Below are 17,192 nucleotides of genomic sequence, written 5' to 3'. Positions count from 1 at the left end.
TGAATGGTCTGAAAACTTGTTTTGTGAAAATGTCAATTAAACAACAACGTCCCACAATTATGGAACAGGCAATTTGGAGGCAGTGTTTTGCTGCTCTTAATAAAATAGTATTGAGATGCAGTTTGTTGTTTAAAAAGTTCTACTTGTATTAGTGAAATAGCAAGAGAAGGGCCAAATAAAGGTCCTTAGAACAGTAGGGTAGACAGATAAGATGCATTTGGCATGCTTTTAACAAATTATGACAAAAGTGTTCCGAATTTGTGGGTGTTCCGAATATGTGGGATGACTGTACTAGCTTTTGCATCATCTAAAACATTAGCAAAAAAAAAGATGTGCTTTTGTTCCAACATAAAAAAATAAAATAAATAAAACTTATTATTACGTATGTTTGAAAAATTAAATCGTTGTAATTAAAAGAAAACCAATATGAATATTATTTCTATGCACCCCTTCTCAAAAAAGTCATTATCATAACCTCAAATTTGTCAAAGAAACCAAATCGATCAGAAAATCTCTTCTCAAGATACAGATAGTTGAATATTTACAAACCCATTTTCGATGACTAGCTAGCAAAGTGATATGAATACTAAAGGAAAAAATAACTATGCAAAATGGCTTCTTTCAACATAAGGAATGCTTAGACTCTGAACTACAAACAAACAAAATAAAAATCTTGAAAAAATGTGAAAAATAAAGAGTATATTAAAATCCCTACCAAATTTAGGCCAAATATTCAAAACAAGAAAAAAACAGTTTCGGAATGAATTTTGTACAAACCTTAAATAATGTTCTTGTAGTTCAGTAAATTAAGTGAATAAGTCAATAAATTTTCATAATTGTCTCATTTCTCAAACTCTCCCACAATCTTTGAAGAACTTGGCAAGAGCAGTAACTTTTTTTCCGCTCTTCCAGAGGTATCAGATTTTCACTACATAATGTCACCAGCCCTGGTGCTCCCAGGAGTGAAACGAGAAGCCAGCGCGGCAATTAAGATGGTTATCAGAAGCCCAAATGGCCGCGACTGTAAGTTATCTGGAGGCGAAGAAGGGCAAGACCGCGCCGCGACACGACCTGGATTTATGAAACTTTTGAATTGTTGTCTGGCGCGGTGTGATTCTAATCTTGTTTTTTTTTCTTTTTCCTGAGAACTCTGCTCAGAACGGGAATCGTCACTCGTAATTACGAGTGTAATGCCGCTCTAATGAAACCAGTTTTATTTGATTATCTTGAACTTTTTTTCTGTTTGTTTTGAAGGAAGAGACCTCGAAAAAGCAGCAGCAGATAAAAGCTCGAACTTGTCGTGTAATGGGTGCCAAATTAATACCTGGCGATACCATCAAAGTGGCGATCCACACGCGACTCCACGTGTTAATTGCCGGTGATCAATCTCGGAGATTTTAAAGGCTTTTTCGCATCACCAATTTTCGGGACTCGCTTTATCTTCGCATCATTACTCAAGCTCTTTGGTTCATTATTTGTTTGGCAAAGTGGCAGATAACATGCAAATATTTCAATTTGCTTAAGGCACTTTTGAAATCTTTAAACTTTAGACAAATTTCCCACTTGATATCGCGACGCCTACAAACTTCCTTTCCCTCGTATTCTCCAGCCCAAAGTGGTGACATTTGAAACCTTGATCAATTAGCCCCATTCCCTTAGGCGGGGCGAAACCTGCTAAAGTTGCAATTTAAAACCCAGCCACTTAAGCCGAACGCCAACGGGAGCTAATTTTTCGCGCTTGATTTCCTAATTTATTTTATCAACACTCGTTTTCCGTAAACCGAAGCTTGTTGTGCATTTAGCAAAAAAACACAGCTGGATCTATTCAAATGGAATAGATTGAACCAATAGATGCAGGCCTTGGAGCGACACTTGAGCGTTACGGGAGCTTTGACAAATTGGGCACCATTCCAGGGGCCCACCTTAATAAGTTGGAGTTCATTTTCTTTAAACACTACTGCACTAACTGGTGACTTGCGCGGGTTACCAACTAGTGTTGAGGCGGTTAATTGATTTGCTACCAGAGTGCTAAATGGAGCAAGTTTTTTTGTTAGGTGAGCAATTCTCTGGGATTTCGGTCATTCGATTTTTTTGTATTTTTTAATCCGGCTGAAACTTTTTTGGTGCCTTCGGTATGCCCAAAGAAGCCATTTTGCATCATTAGTTTGTCCATATAATTTTCCATACAAATTTGGCAGCTGTCCATACAAAAATGATATGTCAAAATTAAAAAAATCTGTATCTTTTGAAGGAATTTTTTGATCGATTTGGTGTCTTCGGCAAAGTTGTAGGTATGGATATGGACTACACTGAAAAAAATTGATACACGGTAAAAAAAAATTTGGTGATTTTTAATTTAACTTTTTGTCACTAAAACTTGATTTGCAAAAAAAAAAAACACTATTTTTAATTTTTTTTAATTTTTGATATGTTTTAGAGGACATAAAATGCCAACTTTTCAGAAATTTCCAGAATGGGCAAAAAATCTTTGATCGAGTTATGATTTTTTAATCAATACAGATTTTAAAAAAAAATCGAAATATTGGTCGCAAAAATTTTTCAACTTCATTTTTCGATGTAAAATCAAATTTGCAATCAAAAAGTACTTTAGTGAAATTTTGATAAAGTGCACCGTTTTCAAATTATAACCAATTTTAGGTAACTTTTTTGAAAATAGTCGCAGTTTTTCATTTTTTAAAATAAGTGCCCATGTTTGCCCATCTTTGAAAAAAATATTTTTGAAAAGCTGAGAAAATTCTCTATATTTTGCTTTATTGAACTTTGTCGATACGACCCATAGTTGCTGAGATATTGCCATGCAAAGGTTAAAAAACAGGAAAATTGATGTTTTCTAAGTCTTACCCAAATAACCCACCATTTTCTAATGTCGATATCTCAGCAACTATAGGTCCGATTTACAATGTTAAAACATGAAACATTCGTGAAATTTTCCGATCTTTTCGAAAAAAATATTTTCAAAAATTTTAAATCAAGACTAACATTTCAAAAGGGCCAAACATTCAATATTACGCCCATTTGAAATGTTAGTTGCTCCTGTGCCATGATATAAGAGTGGGTTTTGAATGGAATTGATATTTGATAACTAAGGAGTTTAGAGAAGAAAAAGTTATTTTGATCTTTTGATATCAAAAAGCAGAATAAAGCTGAAAATAGTTTAAAATGGTATAACTCGAATATGATTTATTTAACGAAAATTAAGATCCCTCATTATTTTATGGATTTCGGTATGTTTTAGTAATTGAAAATATATTATTCTCTTATTAGTACTTTATTTCGAAATTGCTTATGCGAGTTTTGTACATATTTACAGAAAGCGACAATTTTCGTTAAAAACATAATTTATCTTCTAGTTTAAAGTATTTACACTGACGTGTCAAAGTGCGCTAGTAAACTTAAGCATTAATGTTTTATTTCTAGTAACTCTATAATGAATGCATGCTCTTTTACACAATGAAATAATATGAAACTTTCTAACAATTATTTTTCGATTTACTACCTCAATGTCCTAGTTTGGCCAAAATTTCCGAACCAAAGAGCCATGCCTCCACAATTCGGTCAACTTCTTTTTCTCAGTTAAAACTCTTTAATTGAACCGGTTCCTCCACAGAGAAGCCACCACCAGGGTCCTTGTAACGGTGCAAATTACGTTTTCGACCGCGAAGAAGGGATATTATTTTTATTGATACCAGACATTATCGTCACGTGGGAATTGGCGGGTCGTTTTTTTATTTGTGCCACGGAAAACTGGTTTGATTTAATGTGGCTGGTGTTTTTTGGAGGAATTTTTGGCGAAAAAAAAACTTGCCCCAATAAATAAAAGTTCGATTTCGGCGAATGGGACGGGGTTATCCGGGCAGGACTTGAGAAATTGCAGTTTTTGTAATTGTTTTTTTTTCCTTCTTTTGTCGCAACTTTCTCTAAATTATTTTTTTAATTTTGATTAAGAGTTCGCGCATTTTAAAGTTGTTTTCGATTGCACTCACATTCGAACGGTTGACACAGCGTAATTGAATAGGATATCGTTTAAGCTGTTTGTAGTATCACATTTTTGTTAGGGGTGATTTTGATTTGAAATTAATATGTTTGTTTTCATAATGATTTGATTCTTACGTTTAACAATACAAATATAAGCTTCAGTCTGACAAAGAAAAGAACTTATTTACATAGTAAAAGTAAGTGCTTAACGAGTTAAGTATGACTTGTTTTGATGATAAATTGAAACCTTTTAGCTACACAAATTTTGCATTTATTTATATTTTAGGACACAATGGTAATAAATTCAAAATATATGACGTTATTTTACTTATAAGCGTTCTTTCAAAACTTATTGACGATACATTTCAATTAAAATTTCTTTGTAGTGAACCACAAATTATACTTTCTTAAATAACTTATGTAAAACATCATTAAAGTATCAGATTTGTGTTGCACTTTCTTCGAATCCTAAAATTGTGTTATTACTGAAGCTCACAACATGTTCTGTTTCGTTAACTTTGATAAATCATGTTTTCTTCATGTTTAACCCGAGCAGACGGCAATAACTTGGGAATAACATTTTTTGATATTTGAAAATACTAGGCCAATAACATTTTATGTTATTTATAACAAGATTTGTTATTCGTCGTTATGGTATTTTTGTTATTGGATTGTTATTGTTATAACAGACTAATAACATTTTGAGTTATTCTTCGAACAAATCTTTGTTATTATTTTTTGTTATTTTAACAACTAATCCGATCATCCCAATAACAGTTCAAGTTATTATTCCATAACAAAAAATGTTATTCCCAAGTTGTTTTCGCTTTCAATCAATATGAGACCGATATCAAATTTTGTTATAATAACATAAACTGTTATTAAACTCTTATGCAAAAATGGATTTTTCAAGAATATTCCATAACAATTTTTGTTATTTTAACAGTATCTGTTATTGAAATGGCATGAATTTTGTTATTACCGTCTGCCCGGGAAAAAATATCAACAAAACGTGATACGTTTTTTCGAATTAACGACAAAAAGTGATTAAATATGACAAACACAAAATTTGGAAGAGAAAAAACGTTTAGTTCAACAAAGTTTTTTGATTCGACTTCCGATTAATTCTTAATGACTTCAAGCAACGTATTTTTCCATTTTCGAGGTTTAAATTTTGTAAGTATTTTTTTTAAAACAATTTAGAGCAGCTTTCAATTTTGATGAATCAAATTTTTGTTTTTGAATTTTACAATAATTTACAACATTTTAATGTTTCTTTATCAAGTTTTAAATTCAAAAGTCCTAAAATCATATAATTCCAAAAAAGGACTCGATTTACTATCACAAAAATATATAAAATTTTGCGTTTGCAAATTAAGTTTTACTTTAAAAAAAATAGGAAATATTGTTTTTGCATTTTTCGAAATTTATTTAATGTTTTTACTTATTTCACAGTCCTTTTTCTTTCTTTTCCATTAGCTGATAAGTTGTTGCTTAGGGGATGTACGACAAACTATTGAATGCCAAAATGTCGAATGGACAAAAGGTCGAATGAACAAAATGTCAAGTTGACAAAATATCGAATGAATAAAATGTCGAATGGAAAAAAGGTCGAATGCCCAGAACCGAGTTAGGTGGCAACGCATCTGGAGACAGCTCATGACCCGCAGGTTGCCCAAGCATTAAACTTAAGTAAGGAAATAGGTCGAATGGATAAAAGGTCGAATGGACAAAATGTAGAATGTGGCAAAAGTGCAACACAACTTTGTAATGTTTTTGTGAAATTCTTACGCAGAAAACGAGTTTTTAAAAATTTGCAGAAATAGTTAGACGTCCGAGATCGAATGGACAGAAAGTCGAATGCCAAAATGTTCATTCGGCATTTTCAAAAAGGTCAAATTGACAAAAGGTCGAATGCCAAAATGTCGAATGAAAAAAAGGTCGAATGGACAAAAGGTTGAATGGATATAAGGTCCAATGGACAAAAGGTCAAATTGACAAAAGTTCTAATTCCAAAATGTCAAATCGAAAAAAAGGTCGAATGGACAAAAGTTCGAATGAATAAAATGTCGAATGACCAGAACCGAGTAAGATGGCAACGCATCTGGAGACAGCTCATGACCCGCAGGATGTCCGAGCATTAAACGTAAGTAAGGACAATAGGTCGAATGGATAAAAGGTCGAATGGACAAAAGGTCGAATGTGGCAAAAGTGCAATACAATTTTGTAATATTTATGTAAAATTCTAACGCAGAAAACATGTTTTTATAAATTTTCAGAAATAGTTATGCTTCCGAGATCGAATGGATAAAAGTTCGAATGCCAAAATGTCGAATGAAAAAAGGTCAAATTGACAAAAGGTCGAATACCAAAATGTCGAATGGGATAAAGGTCGAATGGAAAAAAAATCGAATGTATAATAGATCGAATGGACAAAAGGTCCAATGGCCAAGAACCGAGTTAGATGACAACGCATCTGGAGACAGCTGATGATCCGCAGGTTGTCCGAGCATTAAACGTAAGTAAGGACAATAGGTCGAATGGATAAAAGGTCGAATGGACAAAAGGTCGAATGTAGCAAAGGTGCAATACAATTTTGTAATATTTTTTAAAATTCTAACGTAGAATACATGTATTTAAAAAATTGCAGAAATAGTTAGACTTCCGATTATGCGCATTTTTTTTCATACAAACAAACCAGTATTTTCTGTGATTTTTTACATCCATTCAATTATGAGCAGATCTTTCAAATAAAAAGCATAACATTCAAATTATTTTTTTTTGAATAATATTGTGAGGTATTCCTATTTTGAAACAAGAGTAATTTTTTAAAAGCATATCTTCTTAAAAATATTTAGAAAGATATTCCATTTTTCTTATGAATAAAATATTTTTAAAAGTTTTTATTTTTTGTGATTTTTTCCATTCTTTCAAACGTGAGCTGCTGCTGCAGTATTTTTTTTAAATAGTCCAACTTTAGAAAATAATTTGCAATTTTTTTTAATTACTCAAACAACCAATTCATGATTAACTGATGACTTTCGACAATTTTATTTTCGTCAATTTTACAATGCATAAATTTATTATTTTATTACTTACAAAAAATATTGATTAACTAAGTACATTTTCCACCAACTTCAACGCTCTTAAATAAGTCATTGTTTTAAAGATACATAAGATTAGAATATGCTTAGTACCAAACACGTTGAACAACAGTTCCTGTAACCATTGTACAATCGATTTCAAATAGATAATCAGTTGCTGCTTTGGATTTAAAGTTTAAACGAAAAATATTCCAAATATCTTAAATCGAAATTTCTTAGAATTTTTTAATTCTGTTTTTCTGATAAAATTTAAAATCTTTTAAATCATCCCGAGCAGACGGAAATAACTTGGGAATAACATTTTTTGATATTTGAAAATACTAGGCCAATAACATTTTATGTTATTTATGTCAGGATTTGTTATTCGCCGTTCCCAAGTAACATTTTTACCCAGGAGTTCTACAAGAGCTCTTCAAAATAGCTACAGCATAGCAGTTTGGACCGCGGTAGGATAAAATTCTCTTCAAGTACTCTTCCAAACTCCTGAAGAAGTTTTGAAGAGAATTTTATCCTACCGCGGTCCAAACTGCTATGCTGCAGTAGCGTGGTTCACGTTTCTATGAAAAAGACAAAAGTTGTTATTTTGTCTTGCATCAACCGGAATTTCGTTCTTTTATGTCCCCAGAAGCACTCCTGAAAATTTGAGCCCATTTGGTAAGGTCTAGGAGCTCCAGTTTTAATTTGAAATTTATATGGGATTTTGATTTATCCATGGGAAACTATCTTTTACATTGTATTAGGATTTTTTTATAAATCGATAAAATGACTTGATTCTTATAGTAGGAGATAGGTTTTGAACTGGGGAACAACTTTGTAGAACATACCAACATGCTAGGAAGTGACCCTTTAAAAATACAGATACTTTTAGATGGTGGCTTTTGAAGGGGCTTTACTTCAAAAGCCACCATCTAAAAGTATCTGTATCTTTAAAGGGTCACTTCCTAGCATGTTGGTATGTTCTACAAAGTTGTTCCCCAGTTCAAAACCTATCTCCTACTATAAGAATCAAGTCATTTCATCGATTTATAAAAAAATCCTAATACAATGTAAAAAGATAGTTTCCATGGAAAATAAATCAAAATCCCATATAAATTTCAAATTAAAACTGGAGCTCCTAGACCTTACCAAATGGGCTCAAATTTTCAGGAGTGCTTCTGGGGACATAAAAGAACAAAATTCCGGTTGATGCAAGACAAAATAACAACTTTTGTCTTTTTCATAGAAACGTGAACCACGCTAATGCTGCAGCTATCTTGAAGAGCTCTTGTAGAACTCCTGGAAAAAATGTTACTTGGGTTATGATTTTTTTGTTATTGGATTGTTATTGTAATAACAGACTTATAATATTTTAAGTTATTCTTCGAACAAATCTTCGTTATTATTTTTTGTTATTTTAACAACTAATCCGATCATCCCAATAACAGTTTGAGGTATTCTTCCATAACAAAAAATGTTTTTCCCAAGTTGTTCTGGCTTTCAATCAATATCAGACCGATAACAAATTTTGTTATGATAACATAAACTGTTATTGAACTCTTATGCAAACATGGATTTTGCAAGAATATTCCATAACACTTTCTGTTATTTTAACAGTATTTGTTATTGAAATGCCATGAATTTAGTTATTACCGTCTGTTCGGGATCAGTAAAATAAGGATTTAAGGAATAGGAAGTGCATCAACAAAATCTGTTCCTGTAAAAATTAACTTACTTGAAATGATTATTTATGAGAATATACTCATGTTGTTCTGTAAATCGTCTAATCCCCTCATTTTGGGACTTTCAAACTTCACTACAACTTCCCCCTAAATCGCTAACAAATGCCTATAATCTCGATTGTATGATACGTGTCGATCGACTTTTGGTCCACGAAAATCCCTAAACATACGCACCCCGACTCCGGCTGTCCTTGCCCTGCAACCTCTCCGCGAACTGCCTCCAGCTGATGACGGTCTTGCCGGACCAGAGCCACACGCTGGATGTGACCCCAACCAGCATCGAGCACACGTACTTGACCATGTAGATGTGAAAGATTGGCCGCTCCTCGTCCCCGGCCATGGCCATTCCCGGGTGGTGCTGCTGCTGGTGCTTTCCGATGGCTGGGCAGGGGATCGAGAAGATCTTGCACATCTGGCGGTTCCACTGGATCATCCAGTCGTCAAAGTTGTAGTACTCGTAGAAGAGGCAGCCGAGGTAGCCGAGCGCGGGCAGGATGAACAGGCCGCTGAAGAAGCCGATCCGGAGCATGAGGCGTTCCAGCTTGTCGGTGCGAGTTCCGTCGTGCTTCATGACGGTCCGGATGCGGAACAGGGAGATGAAGCCGGCCAGGAGGAAGAGGGCACCGACCGAAAGGTAGATGCAGAGGGGGATGAGCAGGAATACGGCCAGGGAGTGGGTGTCCAGCTGGCCGACGAAGCAAACGCCGGAGAGGACGTCACCTGGAAGAGAAGAGATAACTAGGTTACTTCACAAAGGTCAGATAACGACAATGTTTTATTGCTGTTCAACATAGATTCCCCTCTGATAGCCATTTGCATAATCTTCTCACCAAACAATAATTACAGATTGCACTTTTTCTTGTCGAGCATTTCTTGGACCATCTCATTTTTTCTCCCCTCCTCCAAGCTTCCCCGGGAAATAGGAAATGAAGTTAACAGAAAGTCATCCTATGTAATACTGCTTTCCTCACCTCCAAAGTGCAGCAATGAAAAAAAAGTCCCCCTCCACTTAATGTTGGCACCATTAAGGGCAAACGCGTGCCACAACTATCCAAGAAAGTGAGAAGAGGAGATGCACAATGTTCTTCACCGCGGTTGTAAAAGCAAAATAATAAGCACAAGTGTAAGCAAACTTTGCAACCAAGATTGTGTGGATCGACTTGGGTTACCTTGAAATCTTGAGGAGTTGGGGAGCAGGAGCGAGGGGGGTTGGGAAAAAGTGCTACGAAGAATGGCCTCCAGAGCGTCGGCTATGGAAGAGTGAGTTGCTGACTATGGAAGGCAAAGGCCAGCATAACGGAAATTCTTCAATAATTTAATTATGATTTTTATGTGCACCATCTTCGACGGAGGGGGGATTGCTCTGGACGATGGGAGATGCTTGATGTGCAACTTTTTCACCTGGACAAGGTGGTTCTTATATTTCTTTAAAGTGATTTTACGGTCTTGAATGATTGTTCAGAACAAAAAAATGATAAAACTGTCTTATATAATGTATTCGAATTAAAACTTTTAAGTTCAGGATTTGAAACATGAATCGCTTTCAGGGCATAACTTTCACCTTGCCTTGGTCATGGTTTTTATTTGAAGACATAAAAATATTTGCAAACTTGAGTAAATTTGATCTTATTTTGTTTTTTTCTTTTGTAATACTTTTACTAATGTTATTATATAAACCAAATAGAAATTTTAGTAAGCTTTTGAATAGAAACTTTTTTCTAGTACAGCCTTTATGCTTGAATTTGTTTATTTTATTTCCAACAAGAATTTTGAAACATGTATTGCTTACATATCGCTCCAATATGAAAATGGGTAATAAAATAAAGAAATGTTCTGTTCAATCAGCAATTGCATGAGTTGAGCTCGAAATTTGAAGAATCAAATTGTGAACTATTTTTTTTGTAATTTTCTTTAACGTCCCTTTCTGTTTTTTTTTTATCAATACGATGATTATTTATTGGAAATATTTTTTTTAAGTTGAATGTGTTCGAAATGATTTCTTTCAAATGACTTAATTTGTGATTTTTAGATCTCGGGACCAAAAGAAACAATTTCGTAATGCTTTCAGAACGAAAAAAAATCAAGATGTTGTCTAGAAAAATTAAAGAATTAAGGTTGGCATATACGAAAGCTATTTTACATTTTATTTGACTGATTTGAATTTGATTTGACCATTTGACAACAAGAGCTCAAATCGACACAGCCCAAGAAAAATGAGTGGTTCCTGTACATTGCAAAAATAATTCATAAACAATGTGTAAAATTGAAATTTATTTTTCTGATCTGATCTGATTCTGAATCAAAATTGACCAGAGTTTCACTGATTTACTATTTTTATTTTTAATACTCGAATGACATTTATTTTTGTGTGAGCATTTGATATTTTCCACAGTAAAAAATCTTCAAACAATTTAAACTAAAATGTTATTATTTCGTTTACTAAAATAAAGAAATAAATAAAAGTATTGAGCTCAAAATCGACTTTTTGCGAGACTTTTTCTGATCTTCCTGATCATTACCTGAAACCAAAAACCATACGAAATCCATTCTGGTTTTTTAAATATTTGAATGTTGATGTTAAGCCAGTTTTAATATAAAAACAATTTTGCTAAGCCGTGTCTAAAAATATAAAACTGACCGAGTTAAAGCTTTTTTCGCCACCCCTTCCTAAAATTAGGCCGAGAAATCAGTGGACAAACAAACTCCATAGAATAAAACTTCAAAATATATTTTGCTGAAAATTTTATGTACAGTGTTGCAAATAGTTTTTAATTGTAAGAAAAAAAAATGTTTTTTTTAGCTCGGTTCAAAATGCACTATTTTCTTTGGAATGATCATGGCTTGAAATTTTTAGTTTCAATTTGGAATATTTTTTCTCCTATCAGAGTCCACATTAATTTAAAAAATTACCTAACTTTTTGTAAAAATTATCCAACAACTTGAAGATTCATCATAGAAAATTTCCCTGCAAACTCCATGTTATTGTATTTAATTCAATTTATTTATGGTTGAGAGCCAATAAAACAGTAAAATGTGCTGGAAGTTAACCATCGTGATTACATGTTATGAACCTCATTTTTCGTGTTGACCAGTTTGAAGAAGTTCTATGGATGCCCTATAAAAAACTCATAAATTACGGTAAACTAAATTGAGGTTTGAATTTTCTAAATTGCTGATTCATTGATTCAAAGTGACTTGCAGAAATGCACGTTTCTTCCAGCATCCTAGCAATAAATTCGATTATAGATTGCCCACTGCACTTTATGGCATGTCCTCGTAAAACCGCATCGAACCAAAATCGCCATCCTCCGAACCTTCCTCAACAATAAATATCCACTGGTACTTCCATTACGGAAATTAATAGCACTTCCCTTTCTCGGAAGAAAAAAAAAAAACCTCCTCCAAGTAGAGCTCCTTTGACCAGCATCGTCTTTCAAAGGAAAAGCCGATAAGCGGGGAAAACCTTTTCAGATCGGATTTCCTTGCAAAAAGCGTTGCGTCGTCGTCTCAAAAGTGAAAAGTGGTTCCTCGGTTATAAATTTCCCACCCTGCAGCGCTTTCCCGTATTTTATTGGATTTTCCGAGGAAAAGCTCGTTGGCGATTTATTTCCTGGAATGTTGCGGACTCGATTTGAAATCCATGCTTTATTTATTCAAGCTCTCGGTTCTCCGTTCAGACGTCCATCAAGCTTTAATCAAATCAATCAACCGTACCCCGGTGGTGGCGGCAGCGAGTGGAATGTAAATCAGTTCGTGGAGATCTGCTGAAATGAAGTGCACACCCGCTGGGAAGGCCACTAATCCCTAATGACTTGTTCTAGTTTGTGCCCGGCGAGATTGGTGCGAACAAATGGCTCAATTTAGACGTGATCGGTCAACGAACCCCCGTCTGAAGCTAGTTTTGACGGTCATGGTTACGCCCCCTTTCCGTGAGACTGTTCTTCAACGTGGTGCGTAAGAAACTGATATCAGTTCTCACAGCGAGGCACTGATCACTGACGGACGTGTGGAATGTGGTAAGAATCGGCAAAACATAACCCCCGGTGATCAGTGATCTTCGTGCTGAAATTAAGTCCAGTGCTCCAGCGGCTGGATTAGATTAACATTTATGAAGCCAATTGAAGTCGTTCGATGGGCAATCTGGACATTTGCTGCGGGTACCATGGCAGATCGGGCAGGTACTCGCGGAAGTCGGGCGCGGACAGTTATCTTTTTATGGACCACACGACGGTCACTGATTACAGAGAGGATATAACCTCGTTTGTGCGGGCAGTGATTGGCTGGTATTAGTTCTCGGCGGCTAATGGGTTATTTATGGACAATTAACGAGTAATCGACGGGTGAGCAGATTTTTATTGCTGTTATTAATCCTAATAATTTTGAATGTATGTTCTACCAAATTAAAATTACTTTCTTAATCTACACCATAATTTAAAAAATAAATAAATAAAAATTCCAAATAATATGAAGAAGAATAACTGCAATCTATGTATAAATCTTCAAAAGGACACACACAATTTTTAATTCAGAATTACTTCATGTTTTGATTAAAAAATGACACCAGTCTATCTCAAATTTGCACTTTTAAAAATTCTGAACATGTCAAAACAAACCTTAAAAATTCCTTGTACAAAGTTAAGTAGAGAGCAATTCCAGCCCAAAACTGGAATTTTTCAGGTACTTTTTTCTCGACCCTTTCCGATTTCAATGTAACTTTGTAGACATGTTATCCTTTGCTTATATAAGCCATTTTTGTGTATATGGAGCCAGTTCCACTCGATAATGACATTTGAGAAGGGCGTAAGTGTTTTAAATATTTTTGTAATTCGGAATTTAAATATTTCTGTATCTCGAAGCCGTTGCATCGTATCAAAAAGTGGTCAAAGACAAACTTGTAGGAAATTTGACGGGCTTTTCGATAAAAATACACTGAAAGAAAAAAAACACTCCACTTTTATGAGATTTTTTGATTTTTAAGTTTAAAAGTCAAATTTGAGGGGGAGCCCACGATTTTTTTTCGTTCAAAATTTTTGTGAAGATAGCCTAAGATGTTACAAAAAGACTCACGAAAAATGCAGGATGGAGCATCTCACCTAAAAAAATACAAAAATCTTTTACTGAAACTGTTTTTTTGAAAAGTGCTCTAAACGTCAAAATTTTCAAAAACCAAATACGGGAATCGATTCTCCAGACAATTTTACATAAATGTCTTCATATCGACTACTATCCTAAGTCCAATCCTTGTGAAGTTACAGCGGTTTTAAAAATAAAAATGTTGAAAAAATAGGTTTTTTGATGGTTTTTGGCAATTTCTATATGACAGACTTGATTTTTCAGTCTCGTAAATATTTTTACCGAAAAGCTCGTCCAATTTCCCATAAGTTTGTCGTTAACCACATTTCAATTGGATGTATGAGTTTACAGATATAAGCTAATTACATTGCTCATAGCTGAAAACATCATATTTTTTCAGTGTAGTATAGTAACCTGGATAGAAAATTAGCCCATACATCCAATTGAAATGTTTTTGCCAAAAAATTACGTCTTTTGAGATATGCCACAAAGTGATTGAAAGTCTTTTTCTAGGTTTGGTAAATTTTAGATCATAATAAAAAAAATCTTGGAAGAAATGGCAAAAAGTTTTTTTTTTACATTATTTTAAGACTTATAGTTAAAGGACTATCCATAAACCACGTGGACACTGTAGGGGGGGAGGGGTATGGTGATTGTTCACGATCCATACAAAAAAGTTTTTTTTTGTATGAACAATTGTCCACGGAGCGGGGGGGGGGGGGTACCAAATTCCCAAAAAAGTGTCCACGTGGTTTATGGATGGTCCCTAAATTTTCAGTTGAAAAGAATTCTTAACAAAATTAACATCGTGCAAAATTTTCAACTTACAGCCACCTTAAATAATTTTTTGGTTTAAAACGTGACTTTTATATCAATAGTTGTCATGGTTAAACATGGCCACCAATGATTTTATTTTTAATCCGAGAATTTCCTTCAAGTGAGCTTAAAATAAGATTGAGAAGATAGACAAAACTTTGATATTCAATATTTAAAAAATGAATTCAACTGAAATTTTAAGGTAAAAAAAATCCTTTAAGATGTTTTTTTCAAATGAGCCCTAATATTTGTGAAGTAAAAAATAAATGTTTAGCACAATATTCCACCCGAATTTGAAAAAATAAATAAATAAAAAAAGTTGTCCAAAGTTTCAAAAAGATGCTCTCATTCCAAACTCAAGACCAAACAATTGAAGTTGAAATAATTAAAAATCTAAGTAGAAATAATTTAAATAAAATTATTTTCCATCACTTTTTCAATGTTGTCGAAATAATTGAACACAGAAAAAAAATAATGGTTATATTCATCAGAAAATGGTGACAGATTTTGTGTCAAAAAATGTGTTTCCGAAAAAATTTCATCAGGTTCATATTTTTACTCATTTATTAGGTGTAATTCAACCAACCAAATTTTCAACCTTCCAAAATTCAACTTTTTTTTATGAAGCATTAGGTTAATCAGGGCAGAAACTGTTTTAGGCTGCTAAGCTTTATTTTAAATGAATTTGATTATTACATACTTTACTGAGCTGCGCAATTCTCTGTTATTTTTAACAAAATTTTCCTTTTATAGATAATACATCGAAACCGGTGTGCTCTCTTGCTCTATCTAGATAGGAATCCCAGCAAGCTTAGTACAAGAGAGCACACGGTCATCGAAATTGTGATTAAAATAGCAAAATTGTTTATCAGTCTAAACTTTGTTTCCATATGTTTTTAAAATTAGTTTGATTGAACTGACATATGTATAATTTGAAACATGATAAGCTAATGAATTATGATAGCTGTTTTTTTGGCCTTTTTGAAACTTATGACTTGAACATACTCATAACTCGAAACATCGCCAAAAAAGATTTTAAATTATTTGGTTATGACTGCTCATTAATAAAATTTCATAACCTATCACACCGTTCTCATCACCTAGCGAAACCCAGATTCTGGTACGAAATTATCCCCACCTTACACGTCTAGAACGAGGCGCGCTGGCTAATCGAACCGAATTAATTGCCCATTTAATTGGCCAACTAGCCATTAGGCATTCGCTTTTCCGCCTCGGTCAACATCACACATTAGGTGTAAGCCTGGGCTTGATCCTGCTAAGACCTCGCTCGAGAAATCTGCCTGAATAAGTGAAAATTACACTCACACAAACGCCCGGGGATTGCGCGCTGGTTATGATGTTGGAATGTGGTGGAGAAATGTCTGCCGGCTTCTAATCCAATTAGCCCTCCTCGGGCAACTGTGAATTGCTGGGTGTTCATAAATGTTTGCGTGGAAAATTAAGTCAGTATAATGCATTATTCACTGCCTGCAAATATTGTTTTCTTGGAGAAAAATATTTAATGATTTTTGGATTCAAAAGAAGTTCAAAACTAAAAAAAATATCTATTGTTTACGTCATCTACGACCGTTCCCTACCAAACCATCACGTCCAAGGTGAAAAATCCGTTAGAACCATGAAGATACGAAGGTAAGTGTTGGAAAATTACCCCCGCAGGAAAATGATGCAATAAGGTGCCGCCTCGGCCTTCCCTGAAGCTTAAGGTGTTGGTTCCTGTTGCTTCTGGACCAGCCCCTTCCCGTTCTGTACTTTTTGTGCCGTCCGATTGCTGCGTGAACATACGCGTATTAAGTCGTGATTAGGGCCAGAGTACCACCATGACTTTTTGATTGCGATATCGTACCATGGTGTGGAACAAACTTCACCGGTATGGCGAATCGACGAGTAATTGTGCTAATAAATAAATTTGTAGAACGGCCTTTAATGTTCGATTCCTCAATTGTACGGGTAGGTACTATGTGGATTCCAGAGGAAGTATGAGCAAGAAGTGTTGTGTTGTTTTTGAGCGATGGGGTATCATTTCAAGTTTTGCCAACTGACCTTAATGAGTCGATTTGTTGCACTGTTGGGAGAAGTTTTATTTCGCAGTGATTTGTTCCGTAATTTGTTTTACGAAACCGTTGAATTTCTTCTATTTTGATACAAATTTTATCGAGCTTTTCAAGATACCACCCACATTTAATCTCATCACAAACTGCTTAATTTGTCCTCATTCTCGGGAAATCATTGTCGTCTATCGCGCCTTCTCATTAGCCCCGCAAGCGTCTGTGATAATCACCTATGGGCGAAGTACCTACTTCCAGGCCCCTTTTCTTCCCAATGGATACATATTTGCATACATTATCATACGGTTCGCACTAACGTTCCGTGGAATGTTTGTCCAACGAGAACGGTTCCAATCTCATCAAACTCATCCCATTGAGAGTCACAGTACATAGCACACGCACGCACATTCTCTGTGACG

At 34.6% G+C, this 17,192-nt stretch overlaps 1 protein-coding gene across 1 annotated transcript in view; it reads right to left on the bottom strand.

The window, feature by feature from the left end:
* Positions 1-8,714: 8,714 nt before the first annotated feature.
* Positions 8,715-17,192, bottom strand: part of LOC6040089 (frizzled) — a 161,098-nt gene continuing 152,620 nt past the window's right edge. The window contains exon 5 of the mRNA XM_038254405.1: positions 8,715-9,538. Within this exon, the coding sequence (XP_038110333.1) occupies positions 8,979-9,538 (560 nt within the window). The 3' untranslated portion in view covers positions 8,715-8,978. The remainder of the gene's footprint in view (positions 9,539-17,192) is intronic.

This window comes from Culex quinquefasciatus, chromosome 2 (genome assembly GCF_015732765.1).
Source record: "Culex quinquefasciatus strain JHB chromosome 2, VPISU_Cqui_1.0_pri_paternal, whole genome shotgun sequence".
In the NCBI taxonomy this organism is placed as follows: Eukaryota; Metazoa; Arthropoda; class Insecta; order Diptera; family Culicidae; genus Culex; species Culex quinquefasciatus.
Note: the sequence above shows the minus strand (reverse complement) of the source record. Positions and strands in the feature narration are given on the sequence as shown.